Here is a 20,088-nt window from a genome sequence, read left to right on the forward strand (position 1 = left end):
CTCCGCCCCAGAGTCTTACGCGGCTCCGCCCCCAGAGTCTTACATGGCTCCGCCTTCCCCGGCTCCACCCCCAGAGTCTTCCAAGGCTCAGCCTTACACAGTTCTGCCCCCAGAGTCTTCTACGGCTCCGCCTTCCACGGCTCTGCCCCCAGAGTCTTCCACGGCTCCGCCTTCCACGGCTCTGCCCCCAGAGTCTTCCATGGCTCCGCCCCCAGAGTCTTCCATGGCTCAGCCTTACACGGCTCTGCCCCCAGGAGACTTCCACAGCTCCCCCCCAGAGTCTTCCACGGCTCCGCCTTCCACGGCTCTGCCCCCAGAGTCTTCCATGGCTCCGCCTTTCACTGCTCCAACCCCAGAGTCTTCCATGGCTCCCCCCAGAGTCTTCCACGGCTCCGCCTTCCACGGCTCTGCCCCCAGAGTCTTCCATGGCTCCGCCTTCCACGGCTCTGCCCCCAGAGTCTTCCACGGCCCGCCCCCCAATGGCATTAATGATCATATAAAGTCTTAAACAGTGATTGTTCATATATTGGCTAGCTAGTAAAATGTAAAGTCAATCTTAACTCAAACAACCTTTCAAGACATTTCCAAAAACATTTCTGCTGTTGACTTGGTAACTATAGCACGTCCTACTCAACTGTGACTCACTACAGCTCTGATGGCTTTGGCTAAAATTATAGCTAGTGTGGTTGCAGGCTAGATGTTTCCTGCAGTATGTGTGTGTGCGTTGATGTGAAGATTTGTGCGCCGAACATCTCTCGGCATGTCTCGTAAAAACCAGAGAGAAGGATGACAGGTGAAAGCTGACAGAAACGTCCACACGCTCTGTTGTTTGTCTCGTTAGTGTGAGACAGAACGGATTCTGTGTGTTTTGGTTTCTCTCTAGAGTCAGTAAGTCACAGCCTCAGACACGCTCATGGACAGACTGATGCATAGTGCACACAAAACTGGTGTTAGCTTTCTCAAAATCGCCAGCTCAGTCACCTGGGAAATCAGGTGTTGTTTACAAGGTACTAGGTTTCTACAGTAAGTGCTATTGAAGATAAACGTGTTGCTGGATTTGTCAAAGCCTGTTAGGTACATGGCATAAAATCTTTAAATGGGTTTCAGAGGGGAATTTACTGAATATTAATTACGCCTGCTGACTGCATCATTGATTTGCACATGTTGTCTGCGATACTTTGGCACCGGTTCACTGAAGAATAATGCAAATCAGATACAGCTGGAAATACACCACAAAAGTATTGATGCAAGCAATTTGCACAGGGCAATTGCTGATTCTAGGTGCTAGTTTACGGAGGATACAGCAGAGTACCTCAATCTGGGACTGTATACCATCATTCAGCCACTGTAATCATCCCCAGTTACACAGCCTCTTGCGGTCATTGAAAGTGTTCGACCTGATGTAATGCACACATTTAAAGGGATATTTCACCTCTCTCATCATTTATCAGTGTGCATGACTCTCTTTCTTCACCAGAACACATTTGAAGAAAAATAGAAAAATGTCTCCGCTCAGCAGGTCCTTAAAATACAAGTGGATGGCGATCCGACTTTTGAAGCTCCAAAAATCACAGACAGTCAGCATAAACGTCATCCATACGACTCCAGCTGTTAAATGAATGTCTTCCAAAGTGACACGATCACTTTTGGGGCGAATAAGAAGTACTTTTTCCACTATAAACCATCGCTTTCGATCAGCAGCAGTATGCGCATTCATGAGAGTGCTGAGCTCACCCAGTCTCTCGTGTGATGTATTCGTGTTAGCACGTTACGGATGTAATCTCACATTCATCTCTAGGTTGAGACGTCCAGGATAAGCACACAAATGCACCATATTGTGCATTTGTGTGTAAAGAAACAGATAAATACAGATCTAAACCAAAACCAACAAATCTTCTGTACAGCGTTCCTCCTCTTCCTCAGTTGTAAACAGCGCTGCTCTTCCTGCATGTCTCATGAGCCAACGCCATTACATCACATGCGCACATGCTGAAACGTAAGCGAAGATTTAGAGTTAAAAAGTACTTAAATGTTGATCTTTTTCACACCAAAAGTGATCGTGTCGCTTTAGAAGACATTCATTTAACCGCTGGAGTCATATGGATGACAGTCTGTGATTTTTGGAGCTTCAAAGGGTCTGGTCACCATCCACCAGCATTTTAAGGACCTGCTGAGCTGAGACATTTTTCTATTTTTCTTCAAATGTGTTCTGGTGAAGAAAGAGAGTCATGCACACATGGAATATTATGAGGGTGAGTAAATGATGAGAGATTTTTCATTTATGGGTGAACTATTCCTTTAACGTAGATTCTTGTGTTACTGTGGTGGTAATAAACGTATGTACTCATGAGGGCGATAGTTTTTTCAGGTAGCTAGCGATAAACATTTCAGCAGACTTGATCAGCATGACTCTCTTCAAACTGTTGACTGCCATGAAGGCCAACGTATACTTCTGTTTTTCACATGCCGTTACATCCTGTGCACAGTGTGCATGACGCAGACTTTTTCATTAGCAAATGTCACATGGACTGTCCGCGTGCGGCACAGCTAACAGTCTGTGGGCATCGTCTGCACATGCACCTGTGGTTGACTATGGTAATAGAGTATCACAAAGCAGTCGAAGTGTGTTGGGTGCATCCAAATGTGCTTGCAGTCAAAAAAAGTATACTTTTATAAAGTATTCCCTGCCTTAGCTGTGTTAACAGATTCTGCTCACCTGTAGAACTTAAGCCCTCATCAGTCGTCCAGCATCTATTCCACAGTGCCGTGGGGTGACTGTCCTGATGGGAAAAATGAGAAGATGATGGTGGTGATGATGATGTTGGAGGTGGTGCTGATGGGACTTTGATGCTGACATGAGTGATGCGTTCTCTTCAGGGAACACAACAGTGTGTGAGGGAGAAGAGAAGAATGAATGGGGAATAAGTGGTGTCATTCTTCTCGACATACATCAGTGTTTTTTGCCCTAGAGGACTGAAATGTAATCAATATCCTTCTGTTCAGAGACACACACACATACAGACACACACACGTATACACACACATACACACACACACACACACACACACACGTGTACACACACATACACACGCACACACACGTACACACACACACACGTATACACACACATACACACGCACACACACGTACACACACACACACGTATACACACACATACACACGCACACACACGTACACACACAGGTATACGCACACACACACACACACGCGTATACACACAAACAAACAAACAAACAACCGCCATTCGCCACTAAGTGGCGGTGACGTCACCACGACGCTTGTGCCAGACTATGTGCACGTTAAGGCCACGTGAAGTGTCGAACGCCCGCTGGCAGGAGGTCACGGGACAGATCCAACCGGTGACATGGGTCGAATGACTGAGATGACTGGTTGATGCACCACCTGTGCCCCCTACTGTGCCAACTTGCTGTGCTTTAGCCACCCTGCGCTCTGCTCGTTGTTGTGAGCGTCGCTCCTCTGCCCTCCGTTGTTGTTGGAGGGCGACAGCCTCCAACTGGCCAGCAGCGTCCTTCACAAGCCTCCTCCAAAGAGACCGATCTTGACACCGCTGGTACCAGTCGTCAGGCAAGTCCACTCAGCTCCAGATCCTCCTGTACCACATCACTCCATCTCTTCTCCAGCCCGTGCCGCTCCGCTTAGCCCCCTCTATCCGGCCAAACAATAACTGTTTAGGCATGCGGTGGCCGGGCATGCGGGCTACATGACCCAGCCAACGCAACCTTGCCTGCCGGAGGAGCTCACCGATGGGACTTTGTCCACATCTTTCAAAGACTTGTGAGCTCCTCACACAATCCAGCCTGGTTAAACCCAGGATGGATCTTAGGCAGGCCAGCCTAAATGTTTCTAGCCGGCGATGATGTTCCATTAGGGGGGTCCACGTTTCGCAAGCATAGAGAAGGGAGGGAATGACCGTGGCCGAGTATACACACACACACATACACACACACACACGCGCACACACACATACACACTTACACACACACAGGTATACACACACAGGTATACACACACACACACACACACACACACACACGTATACACATGTATGTACGCACACACACACAGATGTATACACACACTTATGCACACGCATACACACACACACACACACACACACACACACACACACACACACACACACACACGAATGCACACGCGCATGTATACACACACACACACACGCACAGACATACACATTTTTATAAAATTTTAGTTTTTATTTAAATTATAAGCTTAAAAAAAGCTTATAATTTAAGCTGTGCCACTGTCATTCCAATTCATGAAACAAGTTTGAGAGGACTTTTGCTTTGTGACATGTTGCATTATCATGCTGGAAGAAGCCATTAGACGATGGGTAAATTGTGGTCATGAAGGGATACACATGGTCAGAAACAATACTCAATTAAGCTGTGGCATTCAAGCGATGATCGATTGGTATTAACGGCCAAAAGTGTGCCAAGAACCATTACACCACCACCACCAGCCTGGACTGTTGGCACGAGGGAGGTTTGGTCCATGGATTCATGCTGTTGGCGCCAAATTCGGACCCTACCATCTGTGTACCTCAGCGCAAATTGAGATTCATCCAGGGACGGATTATGACTTGCAAAGGCCAATTATCTCCAAGGGCCCCCACCAAAAGGGTTTGTTGGTCATGACCAAAAGCTGTGGAGCGGCAGGGTGTTCGTTGTTCATGGCAAAAAGGGTTTTCAAGCGGGGGGATCACCAAACTATCTCTGCTGTTCACATTCATACTCATATACTCTTGACATCTGTAGTATTACACTATTGTTGTATCACTAATATCACCACGAACCTTGTGAAGCCTCCCGAGCTTTGAAAGAGTCCAATCTTCCTCCGGGTGAGATTGCAGCACTGTCACGTGTTTTTAATGTGGAAATAAAGACATTTTAGGGATGCCAAACCCGTGCCAGCATCAGTCACGCCACCGCGTTCATGTGATGTCCCCGGAGGTAGGCACCATCAAACAATGTCACACTCCGCCAGACGCCTCCTGTCTCTCTCCTCCTCTTCCACTCCGGACTCATGCCAGCTGAGATGTCAGGCACCATGAGCCGTCAGGTCGCTCTCCTGGAGCTGTGCCCGTGTTTATTTCCTTTTCAGTATCATTAGCTCAATGTTTGTATGCGCTCCTGCGATCAAAACAGTTTGGCATTCCAAAAACAACCTCCTCTGTACATCGTCTGGGACACGACAACAAAATATATTATTATCTGTCAGGCTGGTGCTGCACTCAAATTTCTAATTTAACTCTATCAAATTCTAATTCAAAACAAGTCTTAGACCAGAAGCAAAATTCAGCATGAGATTCATTTATTGATCCCATTCAATTCTGTCTTTGATTATGTCTGACTCCAGAATTAGGATCTAAATTTCAAAACAACATGAAATTAAAGGGACAGTACACACAAAAAGTAAAATTCTCTCATCATTTACTCACCCTCATGCCATCCTAGATGTGTGACTTTCTTTCTTCTGCTGAACACAAATGGATTTTTAGAAGAATGTCTCAGCTCTGCCGGTCCTCACAATGCAAGTGAATGGTGACTAGAACTTTGAAGCTAAAAAAAAGCACATAAAGGCAGCATAAAAGTTATCCATAAGACTCCAGTGGTCTTCTGAAGCAATATAATAATTGTGCGTGAAAAACAGATCATAATTTATGTACTTTTGTTTTTTTACTATAAATCTCCACCTTTGACTAGCCCAGACCAGTAGGTGGCTAAATGTGAAAGTGAAAGTGTAGATTGATAATAAAAAAAGACTGTAACAGGGTTCAGTGGAAAGGAGGAGGCGGGAAACGGACAAAGCATCAAAGTAATATTTGGAATAAACTTAAACACAAAGACACACAAACGTAAATGCATACAGGGCAGCTGCCTGTAGCTCTCTCTCTCTCCTGAACTGCCACAGCTCATTGCACTTATCATTCTCCTCGGCTGATTAACCCGTGCATAGTCACGGCCCGGCCTGGCCCCACCCTCCTCCTTGTCACACGGACTTATGTAAGTTTTGATCTGTTTCTCACACACCTATCACATCACTTCTGAAGACATGTATTAAACTGTTGGAGTCTTATGGATAACTTTTATGCTGCCTTTATGTCCTTTTTGGACCTTCTGAGTTCTGGTCACCATTCACTTGCATTATATGGACATACAGAGCTGAAATATTCTTCTAAAAATCTTCATTTGTGTTCTGCTGAATAAAGAAAGTCACACACATCTGGGATGGCATGAGAGTGAGTAAATGATGAGAGAATTTTCAATTTTGGGTGAACTGTCGCTTTAAGTAATTGAGCAGATTCGATTCATTTCAAATGATTCCATTCCAATCACTTTAAAATTATAATACAAATTAAATTTGGTTTTTGATCAGAATATCAGAAAATATGTCTAAAATTCAAAACAACATTCAAGAATTGACCAGATTCTACAAATTTAAAACGATAAAATTCCTATTCAATTCATCTCAAATAATTCCATTCTAATTCAGTTCATTTTAAATGATTCTATTCCCTTTCACTTTCAAATTCTAATACAAATTCTATTTGGTCTTTGATCAGAATATCAGAAAACATGTCTAAATTTCAAAACAACATTCATTAATTGATCTGATTCAATTCTGTTCAGATAATTCAATGCAAATTAAATTCATATTCATACTCAATTCTGTCTTTGATCAGAATTCTAGAATATTATCTAAAACTAAAAACAACATTAGATGAAGTAATTGAGCAGATTCTATTAATTCCAAAAGATTCAAATTCCAATTCAATTCATTTCAAATGATTTTATTCCATTTCACTTTCAAATTTGAATACAAATTAAATTTGTTCTTTGATCAGAATATCAGAAAACATGTCTAAATTTCAAAACAACATTCATTAATTGATCTGATAATTCCGTTCAGATAATTCAATGCAAATTAAATTCATATTCAATTCTGTCTTTTATCAGAATTCCAGAATACTAAAATCTAAAACTCAAAACAAGATTAGATTAAGTCTGATTCAATTCCATTCAGATAATTCAGTGCAAATCAAATTCATATTCATACTCAATTCTGTCTTTTATCAGAATTTCAGAATAATATGACCAGATTGACCAGATTTTTTTCAGAATTCTACTCATTTAAAAAGATACAATTCTGATTAAATTCTTTTGAAATGATTCTATTCCAATTCAATTCATTTCAAATGTATAAATTCAAATTCATGTTCAAATCAATTTATTTGACCAGAATACCAGAAAGAAATCATTAATAAAACTTAAAATAACGTCATCAGACTCATAAATTGACTCGATTTATTCATATTCAAATTGAAATTAATCTCTACAATTGCTCACCTGCAGTAACTCAAACCTCACACAACACTACGGAAACCTCTGGGCTTCTAAGCAAATGAGTTTTTTAATGAATGAATTGAAGACCTCAGTGAGGAGTGTTGTTGAAAAGGACATTTTCTGAAGAGATCATTAGAAACTGCTGCCAGTCTCTGAGGAGAGAGGTGAGAATTACAGATATCCCAGCTCCATTAAAAATGCCCCTCAGATGATTAATGGACAGCCGGCGTCTCTTACACCTGTCTGAGGTGAGGAAGAAAAGCGTGATATCTACAGGCACGGCTGACTTCCTCATTTTTGATTTAACATTTCAAACCCAATCTTGTGTCCCTTTTAAGGACAAGTGCATGAGCAAACATTCTGGCAGCACAGACCAGTCAGACAAAAGCTCATTTAATGGGTTTGCTGTTCCTCCAGGACAGCACTGGGGTGAGACACATCCTCCTATGTGTGACTCGGACAATAAACGAAACGGATCCCGATCGACCGCTGGGGAATGAATCATCCTGCCACTCACAGTGGACGCTGAATGAAAATCTCATACTGGAATTCCCTGAGGGCCGAGACTTGTCTCCATGGTGACAAAAAAAGGCATGAATTTGATTATATGTCTTAAGTCTATAGGAATGTGTGGCCATTAAAGGGTAAACAAATAGGCTATGTGTGCATTAAAAAGCAACTATTGATTGGTAAGAACAAGCTGATCTCTGCCACGGGAGGTATTAAGGTCATGGGGGTTTGAAATGAATTGTTCGTTTAGCTTCAAGAGTATCTGTGACGTCAGGCGCTGATGTTGTGTGATTGGTTCTGGTTTGTGGTCGATGTTCCAGTTCATCCCAAAGTGGTTAAATGGAGTTTTTTAACCTTAACGGTATTCGAAGCGCTTTACACTGTGACACATTCACCCATTCTCACACATTCATACACCAATGATGGCAGAGCTGCCATGCAAGGTGCTAGCCTGCCATTGGGATCAACTTGGGGTTCAGTGTCTTGCCCAAGGACACTTCGGCATGTGGAGTCATGTGGGCTGGGATTCGATCCACCAGCCCTGCGATTAGTGGCCGACCCGCTCTACCAAGTGAGCCACAACTGCCCCCTAAAGGGAATATGCAAATCAGGGCTGCCGCTGGCCAAATTGATGCCCCACGCAGAGTTCCAGGTGGGTGGTGGGGCTTGCGTGATATGAGCGTGAATCGATCATCTGTGTTCCACATCTGCTTTCGTGTCCTTGAATAACGTATAACTTTCTAGTAAGAGCAGCCGGTTGACATTCCGGGTTTGATGGTGCCCCCCTAGGGAGTTGGTGCCCTACACAGACTGCATAGTGTGCTTATAGGGAGCGGCGGTACTGATGCAAACCTATGCATTACAATGAGTTGTCTACATGCTCTTGTCCATATACTGTTTTATATGCCCTTAAAAGTCAACATAAAACTCAAAATCCACCCTTTATTCTTTAGTTTGTTTTTTTCTCATTATACATCCTGTTTCACTCTTAAATATGTCACATAAAGGAAGTAAAATAGGTTGTGAATGTAGTTTCACATTGACTTTAAAATAAATCTACAGGTTTTACCGAATCGTACTGATTTACACATGAATTCCAAGGAATAGTTACAGTCAGAGGGCAGGGATGGATTACCGACAGGGCCAATGGGGCCAATGCCCAGGGGCCCTTGACTACCAGGGGCCCTTTTCTGCCTGGGGGGCCCTGGGCTTTAAGGTTCTGAGAAGTAGTTTGGCCAACCCCCCCGCACGAAAACCCATCAACAATGAAAACGAGGGTCAGCCACCAATAGCAGAATTGGTGGTTTGATTCCCAGCCCACACGACTCCACATGCCGAAGTGTCCTTGGGCAAGACACTGAACCCTAAGTTGCTCCCAATGGCAGGCTAGCACCTTACATGGCAGCTCTGCCACCATTGGTGTATGAATGGGACTCAGTGGTACAGGGACACTTGGGTAACCTCTAAGGTTAATAAAAAGGCGCTATATAAGTGCAGACCATTTACCATATGCAATATCAACATTGGTGCATTCTTAACATTTATTTCAATTATAATTATAATTTCAATTAAAGCCATTCTTTGACCAGAATATCAGAAAATACAAGACTTTAATTCAAACCAAGATGAGATTCATTACCTGATATGATTTGATTCAATTCAAACGATTCAGTTCTGATTCATTTGTAATTCTGATTTAATTTGATCCGTATAATTGAAACTATAAATGTTTGAAACTCAAAACAACATCAGATTGATTTACAAGATTTAATTCATTTCAAATGATTCACATCAATACATTTTCAAATCAGTTTTTTTTACCTGAAATATTTTCAATTTTGTTTTTGACCAGAATACCAGGATATGTAAATTCAGGAGATATACATAAGGAATTGCAATCGTATTTAATATTTGTATTTTCTTTATATATATATATATATATATACAGGGTTGGGAGGGTTACTTATGAAATGTATTCCAAAACAGAATACATGCTGTAAAATGTTATTTGTAGTGTATTCTGTTAGATTACTCAAGGTAAGTAATGTAATCTAAATACTTTGGATTACTTCTTCAGCACTGGTGGATATTTTCACATGTTGTGACTATAAAAACTCTGCCAGTACAGAAAGACAAAATACACTCTCTGAGAAACCCAAATATCTTCTGCAGTTTCTAAAATAAGATCAATCAATCTGATCTTGCTTTAAGGATTTTTAGATATTTTTACAGTAAAACAATTAAAAAATTATTATCAAGAATATGATTTATGACCTAATATAAAAGATCTTACTAGAAAAATAGAAACTATGATCTTATGTGAATTTCCTTGAATAAATAAATATGATCGTGTCTGGTAACATGTGCGTGTAAAATGCCTAGAAATAGCATGTTAGCTTAGCGTAAAGCTGATAATTTACACAAGGATTATTTCTATTTCTTCTGCTTCAAACGTGCTTCAAACGTACTTCTCTGTCTGCTCGTATGAATGTCACACATCATCAGAAAGTGTTTCACCGCTGTTCAGATGCACTTTGGATCACATCATTTATATAAATAAATATTTTCCATTTGAAACTAAATATTAAATGAAACAAATGACAATAAAATGCAAAGTAATCTCTTCAGTAATCAAAACACTTTTTGAATGTAACATTATTCTAATTACCACTGATTTAAATTGTAACTGTAATGGAATACAGTTACTTATAGTTTGAATTTTAAATATGTAATTCCGTTACATGTGTTCCGTTACTCACCAACCCTGTATATATATATATATATATAAAGAAAATAAAAATACTATATAAGATTGCAATTCCTGATTTCTTTAAAACAGAAGTTGATAGAGACGTGGAGGAAGTCAAGATCTCAACATTCTTTAAAATTACTTCTTTAGCGTTCCACAAAACAAATGAAGTGATGCGGGATTGGAATGACATGAGGGTGAGCAAATGATTGCAGAAAGAAAATGATTTCATTGTTTAATCATTCCCAAGTCTTTCTTTTGCGGAAAGAAAGGAAAAATTGTTAAGAAAGTTGCAATCCCTGATATCCATATAGTTGATAGTGAAATGGTGGACGTTCATCCTAAAATAACGTCATGTTTATAATAACTTTCATTAATAAATCATCTTCAACAATTATGACAAATGTGTGTGTGTGTGTGTGTGTGCAAGAGGACAGCGATATAATACGGTTTCTGTAAAACATCCTCAATCACACACTAACATTTGAAGAGCAGCAGTTCACATTGTCGACAGACTCAATAATAACTGGGTGAATATGAGACTGTTGAGCCCAACACTTCCTGTCTGCTCACAGCTTACAGTCGGACAGATGTGCCGTCTCTCTGTCCCGAGCTTTACAATTACACAAAGAATATTTTTGGAAATATTTAATATTTTGAAATATTAAGTCTTTTGGCAGTCAGTGGACAGTTGGCAGGCATTATACTCATGTTTAATTGAGTGGAATGAACCATTGTTTAATCGTTATAAAAAATATGTTGTGTGTGTGTGTGTGTGTGTGTGTGTGTCACCAGATGTTCACTCTTTGCTCTAGTGCCTGTCATTGCAGGTTCACAGCACACATACTGTGTGTAAACTCTCCTACAACAGCGAAGGACAATGATGTCACCATATACACTATACATATATTTAGTAATAAATGACCTCTGCCATCATTTACTCACCATCATGTTGTTCCAAACCCATATTACCTTCTTTCTTATGTGTACACACACCAAAAAACATATCTTATAATCGATCCCTCTGTGTGTATGACTCACTTGAAAGCTTTATAAAAGACCCTACAGAAGTATCACTAAAGTAGTCCATGTGACTTGTGTGTCATACTCCAAGTCTTCTGAATGCATATGATGTACCATGGAAGTGTCCATTGTGCATTTATGGTGGTTATGAAAGAAGCTTGTTCACAGTGGCTCGCGAGAACTTGATACTTTCAATCCAGTCTCATGACATGTCGTAACAATAGTGCGATTTCAATTGTTACAAATCGTACAAATTAATTGCAAGCGCTGCTCCGTTAGAACTAAAGCTCGGAAAGCGTGCTGTAATGCAACAGTCTGTGCATTTCATTTATCCGCTCTGGAAGAGACATGACAAACCAGCAGACAGTCCCATCATTACTTCACTCTCACAGAGACACGATAAGAACCCACCGAATGCATCCTGCGACATTAAAGTGTCAGATAAATAAAGCAATGGCTTGAGTGTCCCGTTTTGGTCACCAGAGTGCTCCGGCTGTTGATGGCATGGCTACTGTCAGCAATGAGACTCTACGCTTGTTATTTTGTCATTTGTACATTCGCCAGCCTAGCGTCTGGCATGGTCGCCCTGACGATAGGCTCCAGCACTATCCGCAGCCCTGCACAGGGCAATCGGCAACAGAAGATGTATGGATGGATGGTCACCCTGACGGGGTTATAAAATACCTGCTGCAGGTGTCAAGCGATGTGTGCTCAAGTCTCCTTCCATGGCACATATTGTGTAATGACCCGTTATATGTTGAGCGGTGACACTAATGGTATGGTGATGTTACCGTGGAGACAATGTATTCAAATGGAAGTTGGCGGATAAACTGGGATTCTCAAGAGGGAAGTGACATGTATTTGTTTAGTGCTAGTTTGTTCTATAAATCAAGTGTTATATAAATGTTATATACATTTACTCTTGGTTTCTGCACTACATATGACAAGTGCATTTGTCCTATAATTTTGTCCTATCTATGAAACGCTTCTTCTTAGCTTTCCCTAATGTGTAGAAACCCCAAGCATGCGGTTCTATAATCATGTTTCTATATAAACAGGCACTAGATGGATGTCTTAGAGCATTGCACCATGTTTTTAAGAGTTAAAAATGCACCTCCAGACACACGCATTCTCTTCCATTCGTTCCACATTTAAATAAATGGTCAGTCAAAATGAGTCCATTTTAAAACTTTTTAATTTTGGTAGTAAATAGAACAATATGTGTTGCTCAGACATGTTTTTCATTATACAGGTGAAAAATAGGACATCTGGGTTTTATGAATAATTTACTGGTAGTGAAACAAACCTAATACATACAGATATATCTAAATTCATACGGCAAAACTATTAAATATGACAAACTATCTTTCAAAACACACACACACACACACACACACACACACACACACACACACACACACACACACACACACACACACACATAGATATTAATGCCTGATGCCTAGTACTTTGCACAGACAAAACTATCAAATAAAAGCCCATTTATATTGTAGTGTCTGTGTTGTTGGTTCTTAAGTTAATTAGACGGCCTATACTGGATAAAGATGCACCTTTAATTTACATTACCAGTCAAGAGATTGGACACACCTACTCATTCTTTATTAGTACTATTCTCCACATTTTAGAATAATAGTAAAGTCGTCAGACCTGATATGAAACAGCACAAATGGAAGTATGGAAATGCTGAAGTGACCAAGAATGACTAAAATCGAAACTAATGTTAGATCTTCTTTAAGGTCGCCACCCTTTGTCTATATTCATTCTCTGCTCATTCTCTCAAGCAGCTTCATGACCCCGGCACACTAACGGCGAAGATCTTCTTTGTTCTGTGCTCTGAGCGACGTCATACTGCTTGCGAACATTCAGACAGCGGTGTGGGAGGCGTTTAGAGGAGTAAAACATCAACTAATATGATATTAATATGTTAGCAATGACTATATGACTCATTCTATGAGTAGAATTCACAAAAGACACTGTTTTAACTACTCAGTGGTGATTTTAAGTACTATATTTGCACTACATAATGTGTAATTTGTAATGTTTACAAGTCGCTAATTTGCTAACATGCTGCCATAATATGCGTCGATTACGTAAGGGATAATAACAGATAATAACGACTCAAAGCCGCTTATTATACGGCTACTAACCAAATAAATAAATACATGAACATAAAATATTGATTTGCATGTAAATTATTGAATTATGTGACAATAAAGAAATTCCTGAACAGCTGAAATCCACCTCTGGTTTGCGTCAGAGACCTGTTGACTGTCTGACTACTCATTATGCATCTTATTGCAAGACTACTTGCCAAATAAATAAAAGACATGAACCATTGATTTGCGTTTGTGAAAGGGCGGAGGGCAGAGGGTGAGGCCGGGTCGTGATTCCCCACACCCGGCCCCTAATCAGGCTAATCAAGCCTCAGAGAGGGATAAAGGCCGACTGGAAGCTGCAGTGCGACAGAGAGAGATTTACGGACAGTTGTCCAGCACCTTTATGTGTTTGTCTTTTTGTTTAGTTCTTCATTAAACTATTATTTATATCATCAAGCCAGTTCTTGCCTCCTCCTTTCCATTAATCCCTTTACACTGGTGCTGGATCCCGGGAAGGAGGAGGGATGTTGCGTAGTAGAGTCCTCGCCACTACCATCCACCCCAACGGAGCAGCCGTGGCCATCTTCTGGGGGACGGAGGGAGAAGGGTCTCCTAGCCGACCACCTGAAGCAGTCAATGGCACTGCCAGGGGCGGGGGGAGACCCCTATCAGCCGCTAAATGCGGCAGGGTCATGATGACCGCCAACCGCGAGTGGGGTTCCAGCCAACCGCCTGGAGCTGGAGAACCATTGCCAGGGGCGGGGAAGACCCCTTCTGTTTCACGAGAACGCGTCGGGGTCATTCCGTCCGACCGGAGGCCAGAAGACTGCCTCCGATCTGCCAGGGGAGGTGCGGCTGTTGTCCATGGAGTGGAGGAGTGGCCGAGGATCAAGATATGGCGTATCGGAGAACCAGCGAGTAAGTGTTTTCTCTCTCTCTCTCTCTCTCTCTCTCTCTCTCTCTCTCTGTCTCTTTCCCACTGCCGCTCCATGTTGGCATATCCCTCTCTTTTTAAAAAGTTTTGTTAATTTGCCACGATCGACGTTACGGTCTGTAGGTGCCACATTTTTTTTTTGTTTCCCTCCCCTTGTCCCCTCGCTCATCAGGTAGATGGGGATGACCTGCCAGCAGATGGTGCGGAAGGCACGCCCCTCCCCAGAGAAATGGGGGTGTACGTCATGCCTGGGGCTCCCCGGCCTGAGAGAAAGAGGGAGGAATGTGGCAGGGCAGTTGAATGATATTATAAGTTTACTTGTTGACATGGCAAAGTGATCCGAGAAGCAGGAACGATGGCTCGCAAATACCCGGATGACCATCTGAAAAATCGCATGACATGTCCTTGGAAAATGTCTCCATGTGAACGATCGTACAGATGCAGTTAAATTCGCACCAGCTCGCTAGTAACTCTGCACGCCTGTGTTCATGTTGACTGATCTTAACTGACTAAACTGGAATTAGTTGTTGGCTTCAAAGTAGGTGGAGCTACAGGTCAAACCTACCAATGGCGTGGACCAATAGCAGAAAGATGGTGTTTAGCAGCCGGTACAAAGTTTGACTGAAAGTTTGCCCTGACGAGCTGTTACGGACCACCGGAAAAAACTCAGAAACGGCAGACTTTGTTCTAAACGATGTCACACCTGTTTGTTCTTGGATTTTATATGAAGCGTGCCGGGGCCTTAAGAAGCTCTTTAAACAGTATTGAAGGTGTTCACATGTATGCTGTACACTTGTTCATTCTGCTCCATATCATACATTTAAATGGAAATAATCATTGGGAAAGATATTGATATGTAGGCATGATTTATATTCTATACAGAACTCATTTAAGCATTATATTCATAGATGAAAAAGTTTTTAAAAATGTCCAAATGTTTGACAAGTAATGTAAATGATTCAAATGTTTTTTTGTTGTTGTTGTCTAAAATCGAACACTAAATCTACTCATCACAGTGTTTTCATTGAATGTTTTTGTTCATCCTTTCTCTCTGTAATACCTCTCTCTCTCTCTCTCTCTCATTCTCTCTCTCTCTCGCTTGCTCTCTCTCTCTCGCTTGCTCTCTCTCACTCTCTCTCTCTCTCTCTCGCTCGCTCTCTCTCTCTCTCTCACACTCTCTCTCACTCTCTCTCTCTCTCTCGCTCGCTCTCTCTCACTCTCTCTCTATCGCTCGCTCGCTCTGTCTCTCTCTCTCTCTCTCTCTCTCTCTCTCTCTCTCTATTGGTCGCTCTCTCTCTCTCTCTTGCTCGCTCTCTCTCTCTCTTTTGGATGATGTTTAGTATCTGAGTGAATTCTCATAAAGGCGCCTATCTTTCCCAGCACAATGGGTTCTGGAAGTATTGTTCCCCATTCATTTTCTCCACAGAGAGTTCAGAAAATTCATCAATAGAGTGGGAGGCCTTGGATCAATTGAACCCGTTTCGATCAGAATCACAACATGACAGCTCTTTGATTTCGACTCATCCCATAAAGCGCTTCTAATTATGAAGCTGAACAAGTCTGGGGATTTTGTGGTTTTAAATGCATTTTCTAATCAGCATACTTGCTTTTACGCTCTAACGCTGCAACATCCAAATGAACCGACATTAAAAATGTCTGAATGTTTTCGCATGAGATAACATGTCATCTGCGTGTCTCAAACCAGCTTTTCTCAGAACAAACTTCACTTGTCTCAGCCATTTTCCCAATAATTGGTGTTATAGTGATTTTAAGTGGATGCATGAAGTCAGTTCCACTCAAGTTCACACAGGTGTCCCAGCAGAGTAACCACAGGTGGAGTTCAGCATGTTCCACTAGTGTTTGACAACCACACATTTCTTCATTTTAAACAGTAAATCACTTCAAACAAAAACAAAAAACAGCTTTTTGTGAAATATTTAGCTTGAAACGTCTGTGTGCCATCTTTCTTTTCCTAAATGCTACTTGGTTTGATATTGTGCTATCTATTGCAATTACATTCAGACATTTTTAAGTGAGACTTGATTGTCCAAATAATTTTTAGGGCCACTGTACCTAAACTATGCCCTCTCTCTCTCTCTCTCTCTCTCTCTCTCACTCTTTGTGTGGGTCTCTCTTTGTTCCGGTCTCAAGGTTGTTTTTTGGCATTTTTGCCGAACTTGTCACTGAGCTCTTGAATGAGGTCGGCGAGTTCTCCCGTCGCCTGAGATTTCTCTTCGAGAAGTTCGTAGCGTAGACTCGAGATGTCCTGTTTTATCTCCTTCAGCTCACCTGTAACACAAACAAACATGCAGATGAATTATATTCAAATGTAACATGAGTCAGCATAACATGCCTGTCAAACTGGACAAGGCAACATACTTGGAACTAGATATGTAACGTGTGTGAAGACAAACGTTGATGTTGGCTTGACAAAGCCAAACTTTAAGTTTGATGGTTATACAGACATTACAGTAAGACAAACAGCTGGCTAGCTGGATAGTCAGACTGTCACATAAGCCGCTTTGCCACTATTTGGCCGAACAGTTCTCATCGCAAAACCGCCCCACACGTGACCACATTGGGCATGTGGTGTAAACGCTATTCTGTTCGAATGCGTAACTTCGAACTGCAACTAAGCACCGCCTGCTCACCTGTCAATCAAACGCTGAGCTTGTAAATGAAATAACTGTGATCGAAGAACAAAAAAAACACGTATAGACCATTTCAAGAATGTAAACAAAAACAAATGAATTAGAACGGTTCAAACGTATTTACGGATCCTTTCAACAAAGTCTCTTTTTCAAGGTAAGTCAGACCACTCGGCGGCCATTTTTGGAACACTCTTGGGCAGTTTGGGCAGCTATTTTTCTATTTAAAAAAGTGTCATGACAGTGCAGGTCCTATCTACTTGAATGGGGAAAGACCGAAATCTCCAAAACGGTTACAATTTTACTGATCCTAGGCACGTGTGGCACCAGCTTGCGCCGTGTGCTCCTATTCCCAGCATCGCATCTAAATCACGCCATACGTGTGGGTCCGGCGATGCATCTCACTCGCACCGGACCCTCACCGCTCCATTCCTGGACCCGCAAATATGCCAGCAGGTAAAGACCGGTCTCCCGAGAAGAGGTGTGCTTGGTGTTTAAAGGCAGCGGTGATGGGACTGTATTTTATCTGTTGACCGTTGGCCGGTCCAATTTCTTCCATTCATTTTAATATAAGTGGCCCGTCTCCGCTATATGGTCTCTGTTTTTACAAGTAGGAAATGTCCACAGAACAGTGACGTCACTTGACGTCACCAACGAATAATCCTTGAAGTGGTCTATATTCACAAGAACATAAAGGACATTCTTCAGTGTGCCTGATATGTGCGGTGACAGTGAGAATCTGAAACTCATACAGGTTCATATAGGTACACCACTAAAATAATGGAAGCTTCTGCTCTAAACGTTACGATTGCACTTGCAGTATCATGCAGTAATTCACTGACATGACTGATATATGACATGATTGATGTGGTCAAAAGAGACCCATATTACAAACAGGTGTAAACGGTGATGTGCCTTACCTGTCCAGGTGTGATCAGATCATCCAAAATGCATCTAAATGCCAGATGTACTAAAATTATACCCAAAATATTGTCACTAGTCTGAGCTTATATAGTGAAATCTGTGGAATTGTGATTATATCAAAGATGAAAAAATCTGTAAAAGCATGGTTTGCTTCAAATCTACTGATGTCAACATGTTTGTACGAGCGTTGGGCAGAGTTAGGTTTAATGGTCATGTTAGTGTATAGTGAAAATTATAATCTTAGTTTGAAAACCATTGTGTCTATGGTCCTCACTAAAAATAGCTTCTAAGCTCTGTCTGTGTGTGTGTGTCTAAATATGTTCAGTGTCTTTACAGCTACAACTGTCAAGCTCTGATGGGTGCTTATGATTATATTCACATGCTGTTCCACAAACACAAATGCACACAAACAGTATGTCTCTTCAATCTGGAGTAAAAACACAGACGTTACAGTGAATTCAATTAATTTTACCTTCATTAACTTCATCATTCTCTCTGTCGACCTGAGCCTTCAAAACATACCGCTTAATCAAACGCTTCATTATCTTCTGTTAGACACAATGAGATAAAGAGTCAGACAGACAGAAAGAAAGAAAGATAGACAGACAGATAGACAGACAGACATTAGATAGACAGACAGACAGACAGATAGATAGACAGACAGATAGACAGACAGACAGACAGATGGACAGACAGACAGACATTAGACAGACATTTAGATAGATAGATAGATAGACAGACATTTAGATAGATAGATAGACAGACAGACAGATAGACAGACAGATAGACAGACAGACATTAGACAGACAGACAGACAGACAGACAGATAGATAGATAGATAGATAGATAGATAGATAGATAGATAGATAGATAGATAGATAGATAGATAGATAGATAGATAGATAGATAGATAGATAGATAGATAGAAAATAAAGACAGACCAATAGATAGAAAAGACAGACAGACAGACAGACAGACAGACAGACAGACAGACAGATAGACAGACAGACAGACAGATAGATAGATAGATAGATAGATAGATAGATAGATAGATAGATAGATAGATAGATAGATAGATAGATAGATAGAAAAGACAGACAGATAGATAGATAGATAGATAGATAGATAGATAGATAGATAGATAGATAGATAGATAGATAGACAGACAGACAGACAGACAGACAGACAGACAGACAGACAGACAGATAGATAGATAGATAGATAGATAGATAGATAGATAGATAGAAAAGACAGACAGACAGACAGACAGACAGACAGACAGACAGACAGACAGACAGACAGACAGACAGATAGATAGATAGATAGATAGATAGATAGATAGATAGATAATGGGGAGAAAGAGATTGTCAGTTATACAGTCATGCAAATATAAGTTAAAATGAGTTATATTTTGTATCATATGATTCAATAAGTTTGTGTCTCACCTGATAGCGTGTTGGGTTTTTAATGGGTTTCTTTACAGTTTTCTCCTCTCTGCTCCTGAGATTTGCTCGATGGAGATCAGACTGAAAAAGATGCCCATTTTCCAAATGATACTGCATATTTGCATATACATCAATTTTAACGTTGTATGGTAAGCAACACCAATTATGTTCTAATGGCTGAATACTTTCCCCCCACTTGATTTTCTGACATAAAATAACCTCTAATAACAAAAATAAAATAACAATTTGTTTTTAAACATTTTTGAAAATGGTCCAAAAACTAGTAATTTCTTACTTCATTCTTTTGATAGTGTGGTTAAACATTAGC

At 41.1% G+C, this 20,088-nt stretch overlaps 1 protein-coding gene across 1 annotated transcript in view; it reads right to left on the reverse strand.

Moving 5' to 3' along the window:
- Nucleotides 1-16,889: 16,889 nt before the first annotated feature.
- The window catches only part of LOC127663374 (short transient receptor potential channel 7), a 61,476-nt gene continuing 58,277 nt past the window's right edge, over nt 16,890-20,088 (reverse strand). The window contains exons 9-11 of the mRNA XM_052154932.1: nt 19,761-19,841; nt 18,788-18,863; nt 16,890-17,032 (exon numbers count right to left, since the gene is read on the reverse strand). Coding sequence (XP_052010892.1) covers nt 16,890-17,032; nt 18,788-18,863; nt 19,761-19,841 — 300 coding nt within the window. The remainder of the gene's footprint in view (nt 17,033-18,787; nt 18,864-19,760; nt 19,842-20,088) is intronic.

The sequence above is a fragment of the Xyrauchen texanus genome, chromosome 23, assembly GCF_025860055.1.
Source record: "Xyrauchen texanus isolate HMW12.3.18 chromosome 23, RBS_HiC_50CHRs, whole genome shotgun sequence".
Classification (NCBI taxonomy): Eukaryota; Metazoa; Chordata; class Actinopteri; order Cypriniformes; family Catostomidae; genus Xyrauchen; species Xyrauchen texanus.